The sequence below is a fragment of the Columba livia genome, chromosome 6 (assembly GCF_036013475.1).
Source record: "Columba livia isolate bColLiv1 breed racing homer chromosome 6, bColLiv1.pat.W.v2, whole genome shotgun sequence".
Lineage (NCBI taxonomy): Eukaryota > Metazoa > Chordata > Aves > Columbiformes > Columbidae > Columba > Columba livia.
Genome location: NC_088607.1, coordinates 16,209,580 through 16,235,537, shown reverse-complemented (window position 1 = coordinate 16,235,537; position 25,958 = coordinate 16,209,580). Strand labels below are relative to the sequence as shown.

General features: G+C 35.1%; 1 protein-coding gene across 4 annotated transcripts in view; it reads right to left on the bottom strand.

Moving 5' to 3' along the window:
• The window catches only part of LOC102095037 (adhesion G protein-coupled receptor A3), a 274,552-nt gene that overhangs the window by 49,532 nt on the left and 199,062 nt on the right, over positions 1-25,958 (bottom strand). For all 4 annotated transcript variants that reach the window (XM_065067261.1, XM_065067262.1, XM_065067263.1 and 1 more), the window contains 2 exons: positions 6,825-7,032; positions 5,693-5,901 (listed from right to left, as the gene is read on the bottom strand). In XM_065067261.1, the coding sequence (XP_064923333.1) occupies positions 5,693-5,901; positions 6,825-7,032 (417 nt within the window). The remainder of the gene's footprint in view (positions 1-5,692; positions 5,902-6,824; positions 7,033-25,958) is intronic.

Genomic DNA, 25,958 nt, shown 5'->3' with positions numbered 1-25,958 from the left:
CAATCAGTTACGGTAAGATTTAGATCCCTATTTGTATGTAGATTCCTCCTACTTAAACAAAACACAACTTGAAAATTACATGCCAAATATTAGGATGTTTAGGAGCACAAGAATATTGTGTCTCTGTGGAGAGCTGAAAAGACTTCAATGCACTGTGAGCTGAGAAGCTGATGTGCTGAAGGGCATTGTTGCCATTTGGCAGGATCTTCAACAGGCTGGAAGAATGCATTTACAGGAATTTCATGACAAATTTCAAGACAAATAAGAAGTTTCCTGTGTTTGGGACAGAGTAACCGTAATGGCAGTACAGGCTGGGAGACATCTGACTGGAAAGCAAATTTGCAGAAAAGGATTGGAGGGTCCTGGTGGACAATACATTGAAACAGGCCAGTGGTGAGCCAATGCAACACATAAGGTGAAGTGCATATTGAACCATAATCACAGAATCACAGAATGTTAGGGATTGGAAGGGACCTCGAAAGATCATCTAGTCCAGTCCCCCAAGAGTGAAGCAAAAGTAAAGGCAGCAGGTTGATGGAAGTGCTTATTCCCATCTATTCATCATTTGTGAGACCAAATCTAGACCAGTGTGTCAAGTTGGGGGCATTTCAGTACAAGAAAGACATTGACAAATTGGAAGGAGTTCAGCAGAAACCACCAAGTTGATAATATGGCTCAAGAGCTAGATTGTAGGTCTTTAACTTTTGTCTCCCCTCTCCCAAGGGTTGGTCCATTTTACTGAGCTGCTTTATAGGCCTGACACCTTTACCTTCTGGCTGAAGCTGCACTACCAAGAACGCAGGAAAGCAAGAGAAAGAGCTTGAGCCAGATGCTTGATTTGTTACAAAGAAAGCATATTTTGAAGGAGACAAGCCTGCATTTTAGTCCCCAGTACCAAGCCAGTTTAAGCATTTTACAGAGTGAATAATAATTGTTATTATGCACAATTTAATAAAAAGTAGAAGTAATCCAAGCAGAAAGGAATAAAAGCCAGATCTTGCTCTTATGAGTACTCTAAATCCAAGGCTTTATGCAAAAATTGGCACATTTAAGAATGTTCTGCAAAAAGTGACCTTTTCTGGGAAGCTGGACTCAATACTGTCCATATGGGCTAAGTATTCTCTGTTAGGTGAGTAGGACATGCCAGCTAAGGGCTTAGGTATATGCCTCTTTGCCAGGCCTCTGAATGACAGCAGAGCTTAGAAATATAATTAACTCTGGGAAGCATCTATGCATATGCAGAGGAATCTAATTCCAGGGAATTTTCAGTTTCTACTATACCAAATGTTAATTTTGCGGATAGCAGACAAACTTTCTGAATCACTTTCATAGTCTTTGGCACTTAAACTCTGCTAACGTCTATTCTGTAGGTGTTTAAACACACACACACACAAAAAAGTTAATTCTTAAACCTCTCTTTATAAGTAGCTTGATTTTTCAAAGTACTGAACTATCTTTCCACAGCCTGTTACGAGAAAACTGTGTGTTCTCTATGGGGAAAATGTCAAATACTGTAATTATTTCAACCTTCTAAATGACATCTCTGTAATACTTCCCTGTCTCATGAATTAACTTCTCAAAAAGCTTAGACAGGTTGTTTAATTTGGAAAAGACCTGAAACATGGAAGTTTAGAAGACTTATTTCAGAATTGAACTTCATGAATAGGCATAAGAAATTCTGTAATTTTCTCTAGTCACACTGAAAATATTGAAAATGTAGCTTTTGTGGTACAGCGATCCTATCAATTCCAAAAGACTTAAAAGAGACAGGGAATGCTTGTAAAACAACAGGAGAAAAATCCTGTAAACTCTTACCATAGCATCATCTATTCCTAGTATCTTGCCTCTTCTCAATTTCTCATTCACACAGTTTTCCACCGTTCACTTCCAAAATAGTTTTAAATTTGCTCTGTTTTTGTCAGCTCTGTTTCCCCAGCCCTAATTATCTCACATAGTCATCCACGGAATGTGTGCTACTTTTGCTCTCACAAAGAAAAAAAATATCCAACAAAAATTCCACCTATGTTTTTTTGGAATAATGAGATACATTGTGACAAAACAGGAAAGAAGTTGTTTATGATTTTATGTTCCATTAACTTATCTCAGGATTACAATTAAAAATGCTAGCAATATGTATTAATCCATTTAATGTTAATTTAAAACTAGCATGCTTAGATATAAGCATTTTACTAGTGTTTGTTTGACAGATTTGAGGAAATTACTATTGACAAAGCAGTCTGAGGGGGAAAAGGAAATGCTGTATACAATTACTGTGATATCCATCACTATTGACTTGCCATTCTGTTCTAAGAAAAATGAAAGGAAGAACAAAAGACAGCGTATGTCAAAACATATTTAGCAAATTTTGAAAGTCATTGTTGCTGTTGGATATTTTTGTTATCTCCTGAAGAATTTTTACTCAGATATACTATGGCTACAGGCCACTAGATTGGTCATAAGAGACACAAACATTGTCTTGAAAAATTTAAATATTGATATACAGCTCAGTTCACAAAAGAGCACAAATACATAGTATCTACAGAACAAATAATTAGATACACCAAAGCTTCAGAATATATAAATTCACACTTTTACTCCAAAATAGAAAGATCATATTGCAGAGGTTCATAGTTCAAAACCCTAGAGACCTTTGGCATCCTCCAGAAGAAACTAGAGTGTGGCTGTCTCTCTTTCTTCTACACATAACAGAAGACAAAAAATGGGACTTCTCTAAACACACAGGGAAAGGCAAGAATATAACTTGGGAGTTTAGTTCACAACATTTTACTCTCATCACCAGGACATATCATTCAAAAGCTGATCAGAAATAGATAACGCTGTATTTTGTCTGATACTACTATTTTACTTCCACCCACTGGCCCAACCCAGTGTGGAGTGGAAGCAGGAGAGCAGTGCGAGGGAAGGAACTCCTACCTCGTTTCCAACCCAACCTCCAGACTGTTCTCCCTCGCCCATTGACATCACTTGAACAACTGTCACAGAGAGAAATGAAATGACTCTACATAAATCCTCTCACTTCAAGTATGCTCATGCTTATTAATTATCAATCATAGTTGATAAATCCTTGATTACTGCCTTTCTAAAAAAGGACTCTATGAAATCTTCATTTTAACCCTTTTACAGTTTGTAGGCAGAAACAGCTTTTATGAAGGCAGTTCAGGGAACTTTGTCTTACTCTTTAAAAAGATTACAAATCAGAATATGTGCTGTACTAGCTATAAAATGGACAGTTGGATTAACTGAGGCTTCTATTTCATCTTGTTCCACAGCAGGATATACGTTATTCTGATGGTAATGTAAACCTTCATCACTGTTGCTTTATTGCTGCTCTTCAGTTTAGAGATGCTACTTTAGTTTTCTGCTATTACCCACAAACATAATAATAAATTATGTATTTTTATGGTTTAATAGATTAAAGAATTATAGATTAATAACATGTATCATGCTTTTGTAGCTAATTTCATTGGCTACAGACCATATGCCAGCTAATTTGAATTTGCTGTCAGTTTGTTAGTATTTTAAAATGTATTAGGCACTCAGGTGTGAACTAAGAAGATACACATAGCCGCTTTATATTGTTCATATTAGAAATTAATAACTAAGCAGAACAATGAAATATTTTTTCATTTTTGTTATGAGAATGGAACTACCCAGAAAAGTGTAGTCTCTAACAAATAAAACAATCCCTGACTTTATGCCACAAAACACTGATTAAGAAAAAACAGTTGAATGAAAATGGTTGCACATAAGGAAGCTACAAAAGTTTTCCAATAGCAGTTTTGAAAGACAGCTGTCGGAAGATGTATTTGTAGTCTGTGTGTATATATATGTGTATATATATATTTATTAAAATTATTTAAGGTCAGGCATCTTTTTTCTTAAAAGTGACTGCAAAACATAAGCTAAGGAACATATCACATTGTTTGTTACCATATCGATGGCAAAGCAAGGATGAGTCTAAGATTCTATTTTCTTGTCTTGCACAGACAAAATTGAAAGATGCACACAGGAAAAACAAAACCAAAACCAATGTTCAATTACTGTAACAAAACAAACAGAAGACGCAAACAAGAATTACATACCAGATGCAAAAGCTGCAGTAACAGGTGCCTCAGTTGCCTTTGCAGTTGTAGAAAACTCAATCTACTACATTTCATCAGAGATAAATGTGCTCTACAAACCAAAAATTAACTGTAGCCCATAGATCAGATTACTTTTGAAAACAAAATGAAACCACGGAACTGGTTGTCTGTAAGCAATTAGTTAACATTTAAGAACTACCCAAAGTTTAAGAAGAACAGGCTGAACCCAAGCAGTTGAAGGAGGAGGAAGCCATTTTGGGTGTGGCACCTGCAAAGTCAACAGGTGCTTTCTTAAATTAATTTAGAAAAACATTCTCAAAGCAAAAATATTTTCACATTGGGAGAAACAAGTGGATGAGGGGAAAAAAGAGGACTCACAGAAGATGGAGAAAATGAGGTATATTTGATGTTGTCAAATCTTAGGAACTACTCTGAAATTCTGAACAATTCTGGAATGGGTGAAAAAATGTCCAAGTAACTCTGAGAGAAATCAGTTCTTATGAAGTGGACGATAATATCCGCATTTAACTGGTGGGTGCCACAGCCTTGTGCTATGATTGGCTGCCATCTGGGCTCCATCTGACAGCAGCAGATTGGTATTCTCTGCACACGTCCTCACAATTCCTGTCGCCTATGTTTGCTGTCCCTTACACATACACACAATACATTATTTACTCAACTATAAATGTTTCTGTAATGTACACAAGCAGCATCTACAGTGCAATCATGCACCAGTCTGGTATTAATAATACACATCTGGTTAATCTTTTTACAACTGGTTTATAAGAAATATTTTTAATGGTGCGAACATTTTCTCACCTATATATACTAAAAACCTCTAATTTTTTGTTTGCTTTCCTTTGTTCTCAGAATAATAACAGGTCATTACTGCATGCATAATATTTTTGTTTTCACAATGCTAACTTTCTTTTAAGCAGGATAGTGAAATAACTGCAATGGGAACTGTAAGTCTGACTGAGAACAGACCAAAGCAGGCTGATGTGTTAGCACTGCACAGAAATGTATTTCTTCACGAACAGCAATTTCAAAGGAAGGCTGTCAGCACTGGTATACAAGCTAAAACTCCTACAGGATCAACAAGGACAGCACAGTCTTTACTTAAAAAAGCAGAAGATGTTATTCCTCTCCATTTATTAAATGATTCAACATTGCGGTATGCCTGCAACTAATTAGTATGATCAACACAGTGCAGGACAGGAACAAAAGCAGACCAGCCTCTGAGATGTGCTGATGTAAAAAGCACACAGGGCTATACATTTTTAAACCCTGTCCTATAATTTATAACCATTACATACTAATCGTTCCTTGATGGAACTTTCATTTGTAAGACTGAATTTAATGTCATTTCTGATTAGGCCTGTCTCTGGATATTAAAACTGACCACCAGGTTTATTCACTTACTAGTAGTTAAATAACTTACTTTCTTTAAGACTGTCTTATACTAACCATTATAGAAAACAGAAGGTCAGTTACTGACAAGTAAGAATGCACATAAGAAGAACATATATGTATGGCAAAAGAGACACGGAGAGAGAAATACCGGTATATTTGCTAAGTCATATACTTACCATTAGCACTGCAAAGTTACTGAAGTGTGTACTCTGAATAGTGGTAATATTGCCTGCAGAACTAATTATGTGGCACCCTTCTCCCCACCAGCCTCCATGTCCATCTAGAAGGTCAAAATCCCAGAAGGCTGCAATGGGGTCTATACCCTGTGCAAAGTGCCTTAGCCCTATAGTAAGAGGGCTGGTGAGGTTTCCAAAACTGCACCCATCTGCAAAAGCAATAAACTGAATCAGAGACATGGAGTGGAAAACGCTTATTGATGAATGCTGTGTAAAGAGATCAGATATGCTAAACTGTAGGAAAAAAAGCAATAGTCACGTACTCTTAATGGCCAAAATCAAAGGTAGAACTCACATTCAAAAAGTTTTCCATAGTATAAATAAATCTGAATATTTCAGTCCCATAATGTGTCCAAATGATCTAATCATCCTTCACAAAGTAGAATTTTTTTTTGTTTTAGATTCTTCAATTATTACTAGTGTTACACTCTTGCCCATGTAACTGCAGAAATGGCTCAGTTTCATGGTATAATTAATACCTGAGATAATTCTGCACTTCGAAAGTCACATTTAAACATCTTAAAAATGTTAATAGAAATGAGAGCACTATTCAGTATCAAATAAAATTAGTAATATTGCCTGGGTGAATAATTAATCAAAATAATGACTCACTAGCACATACAATACATCACATTTAGACAAAAGCCCTTAACAACATCTGTTCTACCTCTATCGTATCAGAAAGTATACTGGCGAGTATTGATATATGCAACAGGGCACTACTCCCACCCTAAAAGCCTTATTCTTATCAGTGCCTAGGATGTTAACATTGCTATTTTCATTGTAAAGAGTAAAACAAGGTTCTCTCTTACAGCACTGTGCTTTAAGAAATAAGCATCTGTAACAACAGTAGTCCAAAATTTGCATTCTAGTCATACAGCAAGTGCATTTCTTTATTTGCAGGATAATTTGAATAAAATTATGCAGACAAGAACAATCGCAAACATTTGTACCAAAGAAAGAGACTGTTTCCAGCCCCTCAGCATACTGTATAATCTACCTCCTATTCTCTGCATAATCAAGTATACCGTAGCTTTTAGATTAAAGGAAATAATGCATAACAACTCCTCACCTATTTTTGCAAAAACAGCTGGAGTGGCAACCGTCCTACGTTTCCCATCATCTGCCAGATTTGATGAGTTTCCTGTGCTAGGAAAGAGTTTTCCATTCCGAAAGACAATGAACTGTAGCTTGCAAGTGGAGTTATCAACAGATTGCCAGGCTGAAGACTGAGAGAAGACAGACTGTGGCAAATGAACTGAAGCTACTGCTACAGCATTCTGTACAATGAGAAAAAAAAAGAAACATTTAAAATGCAAATCACAACAGGGTTGCTTTCATGATGTTTTAAACTCCTGTACAAGAAATGTGTGCTGCCTTCCTTTTCCAACAGACTGGAAGCAACCAAAGAAGCACGAGCTGTAACCATGGGAATAGGATTGGTACAGTGCATATTAAAAGGGAAAACGTTTTGATTGAATGTGAGAGTCTATATGGTCAAGCTCCCTGCTGCAGAGGTGAGAATGGTTCTTACCGTGCCTGCTAGAGGGTCCATCAACACTGCAGATCTGATTTAAAGAGACAACCTCTACCAGGTTTTCTCCTTCACTTAAAACAGAATCAGACAACTTACATTAAAACATTTATCCGAAAGGGTATTTAAAGAGTATAAAAATAATTTCATTAATACAAAAAATTACATCAGCAGAGAACTGCAAGTGCAGTAAACAACACATTTTGTGAATATGTTTTTCTTGCTTCATATAAGGAAAATCAGTTAAGTCAGTGTTTTAGTAATGCAGGATTAGAAAATATAATGGGCACTAATGTAACAGAAGAAAACAAGACGGCACTAGCAGAAAATGAATGAAGACTGTCAGATCACTATAATGGCTTTGAGTTGTGATTGTGTTATACACCGTTTTACAAGCAGATAATTCCCTTACAGCAGAGCTATAAAATACAGCAAACATTATGTTCTGAGGACTTCACTCATCAAGCATTTTTTTACTGACAAAGTAGCAAACTAATCATTAAAGATGGAGATATTTACATGAAAAAACAAATGATGAGCAATGGAAAAATAAACAGGGAGTCTGTCCTAAGCCTTGAAGTGAAAAGTGTATGTATTTAAAACCAAACAAACTACAAAATGCTCTAATTTGCATTTTCCCCAAGGGCAAAGTATAGCTTCTGTGCACAAAATTTACATAGATTATCACACAGTTTACTCATAGCACATGTGCGCTACCACTTTGAGAAGTAAAACAATAATCTTTACAATCACATAAACAAACATGACATCAATATATATCCATGTGCTGGGAGAAATATACTTGTGAGAGATAAAAGGTACAACAGATATTGGCAAACTAAAATAAATATTAGAAGCATCTAGCAACCTCACAATAAATATGGGAGAAAAGCATGAGTAATCTCTAATGTCATTGGGATGCCTAAATAAACAGATAAAGGCTTCTGTACAATTTTCTCTTTATTACCATGTGTATTTTGGAAAGGTTTATGATTTTTAAAATAAAAGTGCCAAAAAATCCTTTTAAAAATAAGTGTTCAATCTAGGTGATGCCACTTACTAATAATACTCAGGAAAAACAAAGCATATAGCAACAGGACATTTCTACATTAGATGTAAAAATTACTGTGAAGGCTTTAATTGGAATTAACTGAGCTAAACATCAAGCACTCTTCCTTAGATCATTTCCACTGCCTAATTGACTAAAGCTGTCCATAATTTGCTTGATTTTATCTTTCTGAAAAAGATATATTTTATTCTATATCCCAAAGTATCTGTATATGCTGAACCTCTGATGATCCCATTTTGGCCATAAAATTGTTATCAATAAGTATGTACAGAAATTTTTAGAAGTTTCATTTGTCAAACCTCAGATCACTGTTGAGAACATATCTGAAGATGTACAGAAGTGTAAAAGAAGTTACATTGTGATTAACTTCATATATATACTAGGTTTGTACTATTATTCTGTGCAGGAAAAAGCAACAGCAATGACACATTAAATTACACTAATTACTTATTATACATAAAAAGAGAGCTAGAAGCATCTGAATCAGTTTATGCTAATGAAATCAACAGTTAAAGGCACTGGGATAAGCAACAATGTGCTATGACTTGAGAAGAGCAGTCCTATTACACAAGCCAGAGAAAACAACAGGTTCAGCACATTTTTGCTAAGAGGGGAAATTGTCTAATTCATTGTGGTTCTCCAATTTCTTCTCCATTGTGACTCACTGATACCAAAGGGGAAAAGTAAGTGTGGGGACAGAGCCTGGCCGTGAGACTGGGAAGGTGCAGAGAAGAGGGTGCACACATCTGGAGCACGGAGAGCTCGCCCGCAGCTCTGATGACAGGTTGCATAGCTGAGGAAAGACCATGGTGATGTCCATCCCTCACCTGCTCACTATCGCCCTGTTTCTGCCCACGCAGAGACCCTTCAACCATGTAGCATAAAAGAAAGGAACTCGATCCTGGTGCCCAGGTCTTACACACAGACTACAGCTTTGCCTCACAGGGGCAGAGTCAAACGGAGAGAAGAAAAGCTGTACACAGCCTACACAGGGATTTAGTGTGGACTGGTTGTACGCCTTGGGCTGAATGAGTAAATCGCACACACGAAGCAACATCAAAGTACTTACATGACAGAAAAACACGTTTACAGAAATCTATTTCCTCATTAGACTTCAGGAGAGTGCTTTTCCCTATTTGTCTCCTCAAAATGTACCAAGAATATGAATACCCATAATATCAACTATTTAATATTATTTGCTAAATAATGCCTACAGTCACTTCCTGGGATACAATTTAATTGTGAATACTGCCCTATGTATACCTGCTATTTCAAATAATTGCTTCTGAATGCAGGCGGTCTGGTAGAACAAAGGGACAGGCTGTTTCCTGAATGGATACATGTACATGTAAAGTCAAAACACTCCCTGCACAACAAATATTTACTTTACATAGAAATTCCTCAAAATTAAACTTCAAACTGTCTGCTACAGCAAGATGCCTGCCAACAAGCTCCTGTGCTAGGATATTAATGAAAAATGCACACATTGAGAGTGCCCACACATTCACAATGCTGTTTAAAAACATGAGTAAATATTTGTGAACGATTTTTACATCTAAGATATGTGAGAATCTTCTTTTGAATAGCATTAGTCATTATTCACAGGAGACGGATGATCTGAGCACTCAGGCAATCCCTGTTATTGTGGTTGGAGCCTGACTGGAGGCTCAGTCTTGGATTCTGCTAATTTTATGTATGGTGATGAATAAGTCAGTTCTCTGCTCTTGCCTCAGTTTCTCTCTCATTTAGTGAAATAAAAATTATGGTAATTCTTCTGCTCTGTAAGGTCTCTCAATCCAGAGATGAAACACAACATGGCAACAGACTATTACTAAACCAAACAACAGTAGCACCAAATTTGGAGTGAATGACTGTGCTTCAAGTGTGTCATAATCCACATAAATCATCTTATTTAAAAAAAAAATAAAATTGGATACCATATGACCACATAAGAAGTAACATTTCCAAGTGTACTAGTGGCAGCATCTCGGGAAGCTGCTCCACCTCTAAGAGGGGAGAAAGAGCACTAGAGACCACCATCAAGTGTGCTGCTGAGGAGCTGCAGCTTTGCAATGACACAGGTCAGCACCAGTATCACATATTTTCCCTGGAAAAGCTTAGAGCCTGTGTCAGCAATTTGCTAGTTAGGATTTAGACATTCTGTGCGCGTTTTCAAAACAGAATGTCAATAATCCCGTCATGACTTCATTTCACTTTCAGTCCTATTAACTGGATTGGACTGACATTCATTAGAAAAAGGAAATCCTGAACATATTGTAGATTTTTCCAATGAATATTTTTTTCTGCTGGAAAAAGTCAGTGTTTTAAAATGAAAATTATCCACAAAGATCTACCCATTTGTGCGATCTGCCCAAATATTAAAATATCTACTGTGTGACCTGCAGCCAGAGGAAGAGGGCTTATCAGCTCTGAATAAGCTCTGAGGGTTTTTTGGGAGGGCTCCTAGGACTCCTGCCTTCCAAGATTTCTTGTAAGCCAGGAAACTTTCCAAAAAGCCAAATGAAAGGTTATTTTGAACACTCTGAATCATATTTTGGAAACTACAGCTTTGTAAGTACTTTTGAAGTTCCATTTTTTGTTTCAATTTCAGAGCTAATTTTTTTTGTGTGTGGAATTTTTCAAAATATCTCAGGACAAGAAACAGCACACATAAATCCAACTGTATCCCAAAAGTTTTAAATTTGAATGGAAAACCTAATTCTAAAGAAGAAATGGTCCTCAGGATATTCAGAGCTACGAACTCTTGACATTTTTGCAGCTCATGCGTGTGTGACCCTTATTAAAAATGTTTTAAGGGAAAATGAAATATTTAAAGTGAAGCTTTTTCCCCAGGCATTTTTATTCTGGTCAGCAGTCCATTCCTTATAATCAATGCTAGCATTTACAAGGAGTTTTTAAGTGTTTAGGGAGGACAGACTCTTGCCTTAGGTGCCTGACTGATATGTTGGCCCTTTTACTTTCTCCTTTCTTTAAAGAGACCTGCTTCCATTTTCAACATTGCTTCCCCATTATCTTGTTCTACTTGTCTAAAACTTAGCATAGTATTGAGAGACCACATCCATTATCAGACAATCATTATCAAGGAAGATACTTCATAACTACTGTGAAATGACAAATAAAATTATTTTCATTAGGTCTTCCTTGCATTTGCCTTGATACTAGATTGACTTTGAATTCAAGCACATTATTTCTGTTTGAGATAAAATATATTTCAAAGGATAGCCTCCAATTTTGAGTTCTCAGAACAGTAATAAGGTACATTTTTCCAGTTGGAAATTTACTTAACTTAAAAACCAGCACCTTAACAAGAGGTCAGAAGAAAACTGGAAGAAAAGAAACAAAAAAGGAGTAAATGAAATAAATTGAATGTCTGGCAGAGAACTGGAAAAGCAGCTTCACTTCTTCCAGATTTTAAAGAATCTGATGAGGTGTTTCATAGATGCAGACACAAGGCACCATATATTTTCTTATTAAAGATCCAGGGTGTTGTCAAAATGGGCATAAGCTACATAAAGTTACAGCAGCAGAAAACAAAAAGTAGCAACTAAGGTCTACAGTTAATAGCTTATATTACTAAATACGGACTAACTGAATTAACAGTGTTGTTATCATAATAAAATGAAGCAAATAATTTTTTTATACATATACTATGGATTTTATTTAGGCCCTCAAACAAGACAGCAGCTTCTTAGGAGCAACTGAAGATTTCAGTTCCCAGTTTATGCTAAAAGTTTGACAGCAAAAAACTGCAAAATTTTTGTGGTTGTTGTTACTGTTTTCAGCTGTCTCTCTTGGTAGATATTTAAATAACACTCCATTGGAATTATCTAAGCACAGCATTTGGCCCAGTGCTGTGAGGCTTTAGGTAGACTGTACATGAATACTGAGCTCTTGTTTTGGCATGGAAAGTATCAACAAAAAAAACCCCAAAATATGGTTATACAAGACATATACTCAATGACAAACAATTTGACAGGTCCTGAAAGAGATAGGATTGATTTTTTTTTTTTTTTTTTTTTTTTTTTTTTTTTAAAAATTGGGAGAATACCAAGCAAGGAAAGTTGGAGATCCCCAGCTGCGTTCACTCATCTACATAACCTTGCTGCTGATTTGCAACGGTTTAAATACCCTTTTTAGACAGCTGTTGGGAAGGCTCACAAATGACTGGCAAGTGAAAAACAAAATTTATGTAGATTCCTAGAGAGCACTAAAGAGATACTTCAAAAAAATGCAAGAAAATATCACCTGCCTACTAAAATGAAATTACTAAACATGTTAGGGTTATTCGGTGATATAGTCACTATGTAGTAATGTTGCAGTCTACATCCATTTCAGTATCTGGAAGCCTAAGTACAGAGTCCAAGATACCTTTGTTCTAGCCAGGCATAAATGCTGCTCTAATGCAGAGTGAAAATGTAGCCTCTACAAGAAATATAGGCAAATTGTATGAAAAGGTACAAAACCATCTTAATGTGTGTTTAAAGCTCTCATTAATTAATAATAAAGGTTTTCTAGAGTTGTGCTATAGAAATGTTAGATTTGGCAAACAGCATGGAAATTTTAGAAAAACTGGTAATATAAAATAATCTTGGAAAACCTGATTTTCAGCAACCCATTTGTAACAGAAAGTAAAAAAAAAAAAAAAAAAAAATGTAGTCTCTGTATTAGGATTTTTTTATCTCAAATTTGAAAACTTGGTAAGCTCAGGAAATTCACTGCTAAAAGTTAACAGGACTTACAAGAATGGATTAGCAAATAAAAAAAAGACAATTAGCATAATGAGAAAGCCTATGAAAAGGACAAAAACCAGTGATCAGTGAAGCAAGTTTCAAGAAATGAATGGATACAATGATAATTGCCAAAAACATTTTACATACAGCAGTAAGTTCTTCAGGTCTATATTAAAAAAATTACAAGAAAAGAAGTAGAGCTGCCATACAGAAAGAATCAGGAAGACATAAAGCAAATGAAAAAAAATCAAGTAATACCTTTTTTATTTAACATCAATGAAAGTGTTGATGTTTACGTGGAGACCATGTTAGAATCAATAATGAGAATGAGAACACAAAGATTACCACAAATGTCAAAGCAAAATTCAATAAGAGCTGAATATTGTCATACGAATCTTTGAAAGAACTGACACATTAAATCAAAGGACAACTTTATTTTTTTCTTTTTGAGAAATTTACAGAGTTGGTCCTAGAGAAATGATGACTGCTCTGTAAAATCATCTACAGTTAGAGTGAATAAGTGAACCAAGTTTGGCGTGTAGGTAATGGTATATACCTATGTACGAATGAACAACTTTATTGCAGAATTCACAACATCACTCATGGCTGCTACTGCTGTATCGGTCTGCTTCTGTGTCCAAAGACAGGCCGCTTTGAATGAGTTCAAAAGATGTGGCTGGTAAATTGCCTGAAAATGTAGTGTCCGTTAGGCTCTTCTATATGGACCACTATGTCATAGTTTCTGTGTTCCACTGTGATGCAACAAAGTTGCTTTTGAATTAATGCATTATTCATCCAAACCATAGGTCAGCATTTAGAACTTCATTATTAATGCATCCACGAAAATACAGTCAGAAAATGTAAACCTTTTTTTTTTTCTAAGAAAACAAAAATGTGTGGAATTCTACAAGCAACAACTGACCAGTATCATGAGGAAAAAGAAAACAAAAAAAAACCCCACAAAACAAAGAAAAAGATAACACAAAGGGAGAAAAGGTGTTAATTGAGACTCAAGTGACTCACATCTGCAATAAAGGAACATTGGGCATGGAAATGAAACTATGATGTTTTTGAGAAACAAGAAAAAATTCTGCACACATGTAAGAGCTGCAGACAGTTTGCAAACTTTAAAACTGAGCTAGTTACTTAATGTAGATACCTATTTTAGAAATCTTAAAATAGGCATATAAAAATTGAACAATTAAACAAAAATCGCACACAATAGTAAAAAATGAAGACATAGGCATACCCATCTTCCTACTATTTGGCCTTAAAATTGAAGAGATCTTTACTACTTAAGTTATTAAAATTAAAGAGATCTTTAGCACTTAAGTTACAAGAGCTTAGCTGCCTATACTGTATGATGGTCACGACAGCAAAATCCATTAACTACTGACACTCAGAGGAGCATTCCTAATACACGATTGCATAGAAATGGGATCACCCTAATCACTACACTACCATTCCTAAACAAGAATCTGAGATTTACTCTACCTGAAAGAGAACATAAAATGAAGATATCCTTCATTTTGGATAGCATCAGTATTAGCACTAAGTGGGTAACCTTGTGGCTCTCAACAGAAGACAAAATCCTTTCTTCACACTGTTCCATCAGCTAAGCAATCTGTCATACACTCAGGCTGCAGCTATAGGTAGGGCCATAATACATAACTCCAGTATTGTGATGACTTCAGAGAAAGCCTTTGAAGCACCAGTTGAAACAGGTGATTCTGCAAAAGCCTCAGAAAACACAATGAATCTGCAGACAACCTCAAACATTATTGGTCCAGTACATACAACATAAGAACAAGGATTAGGAACCACGCTTGTAAATGACTTACTGCTGATAATTTGCTAGTATACTTTTTGTGCATTCCAAAATTCAACATCACCAACCTCATTTTAAAATGTCCAAGTTTCACTCAAGTTTTCGGCTTTTATGGTAATGCATCTTTTGCACACTGCAGCTTCATTTTTGAAAAGGCTGGCTTCTGGCAGTGTGCTCTACAGGAAGACTCACCCTCTCAGGAGTTTGGTTCACTGGGCCCCTCAGGGGATGCATTAGCTCCTAGAAATACTGTCTTTTCCTCTGAGCAGCCTGGAATGAAGGAGTATTTTTCCTCTTTATTTAGAAGCTCAGTTCATCTTCAGGCATTAAATATGTGAGATCTTTCTGGAAAGATGATAAACGTATTTGATTTTATTATTACATTGATGAGCCTGCAGTTTTAATTGTTGCAGATGCACTCAGAGGATGGAATGGGCATATGCTAAATTGTTAGAGTTTTTAAATAGAAAGTCACAATAAATAATCTTGTGAGCCGTCTAGGTGGAACATTCAGCTACATAATTACAAAGCTATCAACATGGATCTTTGGAAGGGCATCATAATTATACAGAATACCTAACTAACCAAATACCTTTTACAGCTCATTGACCATCAAATTCAACTATACATAAGAAGTATCAGTTTAGAAGAAGGAATCACATGAATTCTAGCTTCACTATACCGGCATATATGAGGTTTTTTTGCCATGACCACTTTTAATCTATTTTTTGAACAAGATGAATTGTGCTGATGTAGACCTCATAATAGTCTCACTTTCTGCATGGTCCACAGCTTAGTAATTATCATACATAAGAAACTATTAGGAATAAGAAGAAAGAGACTACTCAGACATAAAGTGTTAACACAGATTTTTCTTCAACAAAGTTGAAGAAACACAATTTGATTAAAAGGAGAAGGGATACTAAGTGGCTTACATGTGTAAGAACAACCACTCTGTACTAAACAAAATTCACATGCATTTTAATGGAGTACAGTACATACCATTATGGACTTTATAATTTTTCTAAAGTCTTAGATAATTTGTGTATATCCATTTATTGAATATGAGTACGCAGTGATGCAATCATTAGGTAATACTGTAATTCAAAATGACTGAATATTGCAACTACTTAATCATAGTAGATGATAGGATTTCTAATTTCAGTGATGTGGTATTCATACTTAGTTAAGCTGGATAAATATAAAGTTCATTTAGCAGCATAAGTGGGAATGTAGTGAAAAAGATTAAGAAATTTTTAATAAACTATTTTGATATGATTTTCCTGAGGCAAACTGAGCTTCTGCATTGCATATAATGTACAGTAGTCCGAATATTAAGTGTTTTTCTGGTGCTGCCTTTTCATAAAGATGACTGTAATGAAATGCTGACATTGCTGCTTGATGACTACTGAAACATTGCTCATGTCTAATAATGGAGGAACACTGAAACTGCTGAAAATAATTTTAGCAATTTGGGTCTTTTAGGAAGTGAATTTAAAAGTTCCACACCATGAAACGATTCAATATTCTGCAGATTTTGAATTATTTGGATATTATCCTCAGGAACGATCTCTATTGCCTGTAGCCATTCAACAATTCAGACCCAGCACTACTCTCACAAGCTGCAACTTGGGCAACGTGTACATTTCTAGACGCAGATGCAAGACCACTGCATTCCTTTGCTTTGCTATATAGAGACAACTGAGTATTTGAAGAGGAGAAATGGTAAGATTACCTTTTCTTTAATTCATGTATGCACAGCCACACTTTTCTTCACTCTGTTACAAGATACAACTTCACTGTCCTCATTATAGTCAGGAAAGTACGCTTCCTCAAGAGAAGCAAGTATGGTTTCTTCCCTCCTTCTGCTCCCAAACTGAGTTTTCCATTTTGAAAAAATGATATATTTTAGAGCCCAACTGGCCCAAACAATCTGCTTCCTTAATTTCAGTCACTCAGTTGATTTATTAGCTTCTACAGTACAGTCAGGAAGTATGTGTTGTAAGAAGAAATGTAAAAAAAAGTGAGTAAAGTGAATACAGTTACACTGGCAAAAGAGAGGTTCTGAGTCACAGAGGTGTCTTCACATTTGAATGAAAGTACCTAAGGTTCCTAGACCCTTGAGTTGCATGGTTGTAATGCAGATGTATACCAATGATGGCAAGTGACATTTTAAGAGAATTCTTATTATTGAGATGTTGAGTATGAAGGAGAAGACACACATTTCACTACTGCTGGTGCCTGTAGTTGTCAGTAGCTGCTGCTCCCCAAAGCTCCCATGCAAAATCACATACCCTGCTCTGTAAGTCTCGTATACATCTTCAGGATTCTGATGCACGCAGTGTAGACACAAAGAACAAGATACTGAGCTGAGTATGACAATGAAATGGTAAAGTCAGAATTTAATCTTTAAAGTTCAGTTCTGGCCTAATGCTATGCTGAACACCTAGTTAAAGTACACCAAACATAGGTTTGGTGCATAAGTTTGTGTGTGAAATACGAGACCACAGATATTAAAGTCAAGGGATTTATACATGGCTACATTTACATGAGCTAATTATCAGCACTAGTGGGTACAAATTTGTGCCACAGTGGTGATGTGAGCCTTTGTTTCTGTCTTACTTTCTTGACAACTGAATAGAAAATGAACGGAGGAAAGGAGGCCACCTGGAAAGAAAGTTGCCATTTTGTTAAGAGTAGTACCCTCTTCCAAGCCATTCTGGTTTTCGGTTATATATAGAAAACGCGTATTGTCTGAGTAATAGTATATTCCTCCATTCCTTTTTTTAAAGAAACATAAAAGTTGTTCTTTTTTGCAAGTAATACATTTGCAGATAGGTTTTCCCCAACCATCTAAATTAGAGTCATAAGGAAGCTTTGAAAATAAAACATTGTGGGTTGCGTACTTAGGGAGGTTATATGTATAGTTCATGTGAAAATCTGTGGCATTGGTTATTTGGTTCAGCAAGAAAGCATTCACAGTCAAACAAAACACTTCTACCTCCAGCTGAATCACACGTACTCTCATTGTCCTCATCACAGATTACTAGTTTATCTGGACAGACTCCTTAGCCCAGAACACATCTGTTCAAACAAGCACTTAGGGACAATCTATCTTGATTCCTTCTACTAAGTTTTTCTAATGGATTTGTCAAAGACTCATGTGAACACCAAAATATATGCTAGCATTATCCACAGTAAAATCCAATAACAACCGCAATGAAAGCGAAATCTGAGTGAACCTTCCATCAGACCATGTCTCCACCAATCTAGTGATCACTTCACACTGTCCTGTTAGTTGAAGAAGGTTGGAAGAAATGTAACTGTTATTTCTTAACATTTCCCGAATGCTAAGAAACCACCTAGGCACATGTACTTATTTTTATCTGTTACTGCAAAACCAGTAACTTGACATAGTCAATGTCGGGCATTTAATTTCTAAAAGGTGATTGAATTAAAATGTTAATCCTCCAGTCAAATCAAGTTTTGTAGCTCAGCTGCTACAAAACAGTGATGGTATTCTCCTGATTAAGATTTTAAAATGCTAACATACATTACCAGTTCCTGTCATTAGTCATCACTACATGGAAACTTACGGCTCATATTGGCTGAAGATGGTTTTGTATTTCTGGAGCAGTATGCATTCTATTGCTGCCACTCAAGTGTGCACCTTTGCGTTGAGATGCCAAAGAAGGTCACTTGAGACCTCTTACATAGTGCATGAACGCAACTGAGGTCTGAACTAATCCCAGGAGGAGGATCCTCTCATTCCCATTCAATGATTTTTGAGAATGAAGATTCCTAATAGAATAGATTTCTAATATAATAGATTCCTTTAAATAGTCAGAGAGGTGCTAACCTAGCTAAAGTTAGATAGGATGAAACTCATATAGTAATAAATAGAGTCTTCTTTCCTCTTTTCTTAGGTCAAACAAAAGAAAATAACAGCAATCTCAGTTCTTCCAAATGCAAAACTGCTTTCAGTTTGCAATGTACTACAAAAGCTGATGGGAAAAGCATAGCCTTTTCAATTTGCTCATGGCTTTTGAATTTTAAGTTTTCAAGTATTAGTGCTGCAGGGCCTGTATACTGAAAAAGTAACAGCAACATGTTAATTAAAAATAGCTGTCTGTATGCCATGAAGTGTTCACTTCTTAAATCTTGGAAATTAGTTATATAAGCAGCAAATTTGCAATTTAATCAGTAGAAAATGAATTGTTTTACATTGTTATATGTAAGCATTTGCAACGGTTTGAATATTTTTGGTCTTTGCCTCTTGCTCTACTGGTTTTCTAATCTTTTTCAGTAAAGGTCAGTTCTTCTGGCATCAGTATATTTAATGCGTTCACAAATTTGTACTAAAGGCTTTTATTCTAAAGGGCTTCATTTTATCAGTCAGACACATCAACAGTGTGCATAACTCGGACTTTCTCAAGGGCTTCCACTGCCAAATTTGACTGGTTTTTTTTTTTTTTTTTTTCCAAGTGTGTTATCATTCTTGCTGAATCACTTCCAGTCTCCTGTTAAACTGATATGACTTTATTTTAGGCAGTAGCAATGTTCATTTTCTAATATAAAAACTTAATATGTTCACCATTTCACTATCTTTTTCCTCTGGACTACCCAGTTTTACTTTCTGTATTAAGTAGGATGGGAGAACTTTGCTGAATCCTGCACATGCATTTCTGGACTCTTACTACTGCTACTACCAGATGCCAATATGAGTACCTGTGTGCATTAATTAATTATTTACAAGCGAGGATCTGAAAGAAAAGTGCTCAAGAAGGGAAAAGGAAAGAAAATCAATACAGAAAAAATTGAGTCTCTCATGCCAACTGAAGGACTAACATCTTGTACAAAATTAATAACTAACATCATTAGCTGAAAGGCATTGTATTTGGAAAAACTGGCAGAGTCCCAAATTGTCTATCTCAGCAACAAGAAAGAATTATGTTTTTTTATCATCAGGAATTCTGAGTCCTGGAAGCTCTATTTATCTACAGCGATATGAAAACATTGCTCCTGAGGGCACAGACTCTACTCTACTAAAAACTGTATTCATTTTTCTCCTACTATTTTTATAGCAAGTATGAGGGCCTAGAAAAAATCAGAAAAGACTAATTTAGGAAACTAATGAACGTGCTTTGATCTGCTCCAACTGAACCTAGACTTACTGTGTTTTGTTTCTTTCATAACAGGACACATTACCTGAAAGGCATTAAGTATATGTCACAACTTAAACAGAATAAATAACATCAGTTAACATCTTCTTTTCTTCCATATGTAAACAGTAGCAAAAAATTGATTGGTCACTTTGTGTTCTTCTGCCATTTTAAATTTTGATATTTCCTCGTTTCTTCAACAGATCTACATTAAAAATGCAGTGACAAATACATTAATAAGAAAACCAACCCATATTCACTAATTATAAATATCTTACAGTCAAGCTCTTAATTTTATCACATATATGAGTCTCTCTGAGGGACACAGCAAAAACATACTCTCTGTATAATTCTGACATCCTCTAGCTTTTTAGATATTTTTTTATTGTCTCTGTTCAGAAGCAATAAGCCAAAAATGATGCAGTCTGCATGTCTGAACAACAGCATTTTCTTGCTTTGTAACCTTGATGTGGAGAATGCAAGATACTTTTACTTGCTAAGCCATGGTCTATTCAGCATCATTGTGTTAGCATTACTCACCAAGTGGAATTAAAAACTGCACTACAGTTACCATGACGACCAGCTGTCTCCTACATACAGCATCAGTTTGAATTTGTGCAGACCATTTCTAACAATGATTTAAGTCAACAAATTCAGTATTACCCTAAGCTAAAAATCTGGTTTAAGAACAAATAAATATTTTCAGTTTCATAATACTACTTAACTCAATAGATTAATTCCAAGTATGACTTCAGAGATCTTCAGAGAGTTGCAGTGACTTTTCTCAAAAATTAGAGGTGAATGGTAACCTCCTGGTCACTATACAGTCGAGGATCACTGAAATTATTGACCCAATGAATATGTGAGAATCAATAGCCAACAGAGCATTCTACTATAAGCAGTATTTTAAAATTCCTAGTCAATCACCTTAGTAAAACTGACTCAATATAGTAAGTGATGGAAGAAAAACACTGTACTATTTTGACAGATTATTTTCATTTTGATTTTATGGCCTTCTTTAAACAGTGCTGCTAAGAGAAGTAGCATATGATTTATTGTCCACTGCATATGGAGAACAGAAGGTGTAATATTTCTAGAAGTGTTTGTGGGGAAAAATGCATTAGAATATTTATTCAATCATTTTCTAAAATTTACATTTGAATGATACTGTTGATTACCTTGTGTTTTATCCCTAACATCATCAGTGTACACTCACTATATAGATTCTTATTAGAAAATGAAATGTTATCCACATTCATCCAAAAGTATCAGCCAGCAATTCTCCATTGGGAAAATAATCTGAAACTTGGAATATAATTTCTGAGCCAGGGAATTCTAAAATTAGTTCATTTTCTAGTAAACTTGCAGGTTTTTGCTTTGTTTTGGTTTTAATAATCAACGTAAATGCAAAGAGAAGGCCCAGTTGCTTTTGAAACAGCTGAGATAAAGGAGAGAGGGAACAGGATTATATAATTTTTTTATCATATTTACAATGTCTATTGAAACGTCATATAGTTGCATACTGGTCATCAATATGAAGTAGCCACTTGGCAGTTTTCAGGTCCTTTGATCACCAAGCAAGCTTTCAGTAGACAGCAATTTTGATAGTCTGATAGTTTTTACATAATCACATAATGGCAATGATGTCCAGGTCTGCTTGCAGAACAGTAGGATGAATTGTTGTAAGGAGAGGGAAAACTAGAATGTCTATAATGACATAAAAGCACATATTAATTATTGCATTTGTATATTGAGTGTTGGGAGAGAGGGAAAAATAAATGCTGAAAAAACAACGTTTAAGCTATTAAAAATGTCATGTATGGTCAAACTAAAGGTAAAGTAATAACACTATTTTTTAATGTAAGAAAATACAAAAAATTCAAATATAGAAAACTTAAATAGAGTCTGTATTTACTAAAGAAACTGCTTATGTTACACACTGAAGTATGTACATATTAACGGTACATCCTACACTCACTCATTTTTCTGGAAGCAAATACTAAAACTAAACATTACTGCAGATTTTCCTTTTGGTATATGACAGAGCACTTGTTGCATCACAGAACTTAAAAACATCAGAAAAGAAACTGGACAAATGAGTATAATGCATCTAAAATACAAACATTCAGAGGCTATAAGGAATTTCATGCTATTATGAGAAGTTTTACTCTGTGATTGAGAGTTATTGAATCCTAATGCTGAGGAAAATACATAATAATAAAAAGTTTTAGTTTGAAGATAATGTTTCCAGTTTTAAATAATTTTATTTATGTGGGAATGCTGGTCAGAGGACAAAGACATAAAAATAAGTATAATCATTGAACTGTACATAAAAGATGGACGAAGGAAGTAGCACAGAAATGCATTCAGTCCTAGATCACTGTAGACACATTTGTTATCAGTGACAGGCAATGTGAAATCAAGCACAAACTGAAATCAAACCGTTCTGTAAGTTTACACTAAACAAAAGTGACAGGAACACTACATGCAAGAAAGAAAAATAAATGGATTTCTATATAACACTTCAATCTTCAACAATGGGAACACATAATGTTTATATGTGAAAACAGAAGAAGTGAAGGCAGAAAAGAGGTAGAAAGCAAGAGAAGGAATAAAATATAACCTGGGGCTCCAAATTCACAAACCAAGACAGGAACACATTTTTTTGCCAGCAAAAAGGCTGCACAGTCAAAGGTAAATGGCAATGGGAAAACAAAGATGATTGTTACTGGAATTAAACATATCTGTAACAATCCATTAACTCCTAGATTGAGCTGCAGTGTAATATCATAAAATAAAATACAAATTAAAAGTAAATCAAGATGACAATATAGGCAGATGTGAATCATTTTGCCCTGAGGCTGATTCTATACCCTTGTGTCAAAGATACCTTAATGGGGCTGAAATAGCATTGCTAACAATTAATGGATGTATTCTTGTTACATTTCAAAAAAGCATCGATGGAGCCATTAAATAAAATGAAGATAATTATTTATTCCAAAATCAGGGGAAAGGTCTTTTAGATATCAATTTAAAAAAAACAAACAAAATAATTCAGTGTCACTATTATGTTCCTCTAAAAGGACTAACTAAAATTTTTGAATAAGCTTGCCAGATCCATACTTCTTGAGTACAGTAGATTTACGGGTGTGTCTGTATTAACATTTTAGTTTAGATTGGGAATACTGGTCTGATATCCAGATAATATTTTCGTCGTATCACATTCATATCTGAATGCCAATTTCCAAGCAAATTTCCTGATGGCATCTCTATTGCCGTGCTTTCACAAAGTACTCTCAGAGTGCACAATGTATATTCCGTTTGGATGAAACACTCACAAAATATCTTTAAGACATATGCAGGATAGCATTTGAAAAGTCCAGGGTAAAAGCTGGAGCAAAACCCCAAAAGCAGCTTCACTTTCTTACTCCTGATTTAGATCTGCAAAAAGCAAGAAAAGTCTTCCCTTTGCCCTGAATATATAGTTCATTAAGAATGAAATAACACTAGTTTATTTGAATAATAAGGAGGGGAAAGCTAATGCTTGCAACACCAGTAGTTTTTCACCTGGTAGGGAAGTTCTAGATTTGATTCTGAGGTCCAAACAGACTAGAGCAGCCCTTGCTAACCCAAAAGCTGAAGTGACTTGTGATGGCTTCAGTTTTTGTCTTCACTCTACTCCCACTACTATTGTTACGGCAGTTTCAGCAAGCAGAGATTTGAAAAACCCTCTTTTGTCTACAGAAGCTGGCATTTCCTTTCTGAATATAAACATTCTTACAGAAATAGATTAATGTTTTCATTGCTGATCAACTACTCTGCTGTCAGTCTCTTAGTCGTTAAAAACACTAACCTTATCAATGTTTTAAAGTATGTATTTATTTGGTTATATTTTAATCTAATCCTGAAATATATTTTCATATGACTCAAGAGAACGCAATAATTTAGAAATGCACATTTTGAAAGAAGTAGTGATATCCGGCTAGTTTGTGGATTGAATCAATGAACTGAGTAAAAGAAAACCTCTTCTCAGATACACATAAAGGAATTGATACAATTTTGATTTGCGTTTTCATTCACACAGTGAAAATAAGATTTTCTGTTTTGCAGATAATAAAATATTTTTAAGACTTGCCTGGCTAATGCAGTTTAGCCAATTCAAACTTTGTGTTTTAGACAGGTGAGCACACCAAGAACTGAGAGCTCCTGAGAGCAGTCCATAATTATCTAAGGTGAAAAAAAGTGGACAGAAAAATTGACTCTGCAGGTAAGAATTGCTGTGTGTACTAATTTGAATACCTAAAGCAAAACCTTTGCATTTATTCTTTTTGTGCATTTTACTGATGGTTTAGAATCGAAAGTTACAAGGTACTCCAATGGGTTTTAAAAAGTGTCCAATGTTTGTTTGTTTGTTTCTTTTCTACTTTGCTTCTATATCCTTTTTCACTCATGATTATAAGTGCTGTCATAATTTGTCTCCATTTTCAAAAGCTTAATCAGTCTTTACAATCTAATAGTGTGCACAGTGCTCTTCTGCTACTTAACACACTAATATTTCTGTTGGTTATGGTTGACATAAAATCCCCACCATGAAGTAAAGCACTTGATTCAGTGCAGTCCAGAGGTGCTTGCTCCTTAGTTTGCTATATTGTAGTGATCCTCTCCAAATAAAGGTGCTACAATAAATGAGGATGAATGAGGAATTACATCATCGCCCATTTTTCTCAAATATTTTTTCTCTTTTTCTTCTTCTGAAATAATGTCAGACACATCTATAGTACTATAGCTGTGTACTCAGGTTTTAATTCTGAAGAGTTAAAAAGCATTAATAAGACCTGCATCTAAGACCTTTACTTTTTATGAAAGAAGGAGAGAAAGTCTCAAACCAGTGAAAACATATTTTATGAAATCTAAGGTTTGATTATACAGTGGGCAAGCACCCACTGTCATTGCACTTCTGCAGTGACCCTTTGCAAATCAAACATCTATCTACAGGGCAATAAACTAACATTTTAGACTTTTGAGACCAAATGATGGTGTTCGGGCCTACAGAATGTACAAATCAGTGTGCTTCTCATTAATTAATTAATATACTGAGTTATTTAATTATATTTATTGAAAAATATTTATCTTTCAACATTCTTAAGTACATACATGAATAATATGATTGTATTTCTACTTAGATTGATTTCATAATCATATTTGCTAAGTATACGGGCACAATTTATACTAATAATTCCATGGTACTTATTACAATAAGTTTGACAGCTGCGATAAACTTTATGCTTTCTTTTTGGGCAGTATTGCTTCCTTGGAAAAAAATCAATGAATAAAACAATTGGTTATGAAGCTAACACAGCATTATTTAACAATAGACTTCTTTATTTGAAATGTAAAAAAAATGTTAGATCTAAAGTCCTGTTCTATCTCTTTAAAATGCATATAGGTAAACACTCGTATAAAGTAACATATTAAATGTAAAATTAAAAGTTAAACAATAATTAAAAACAAAAATTACTCTTTCCAGGTTTTCTAATTTTAAAATAATTTTTTACAAGAGCTGAAAAAGTACTTTTTCATATACTCAATTAAAAAAAAGCAATAGGTAAAGATCATGTATATGCAGGGCATGTGCAATACACCGTTTGCAGTAACTTCATACCCTGCTGAAAATGTACCACAAGCTTCAGTCAAATAATGTAGCTGGATTTGCACCATGCAAAAGCTTCACCTAGATGTAACTCTGACAGAGTTTTGCAGTTAGCTGTATAGCACACATCCTTTCTGTTGGGTGTGAAGAAGAGGTAGCAATTTAACACGATGAATATTAATTTTCACTTGCCTATATATATCTCGTAGAAA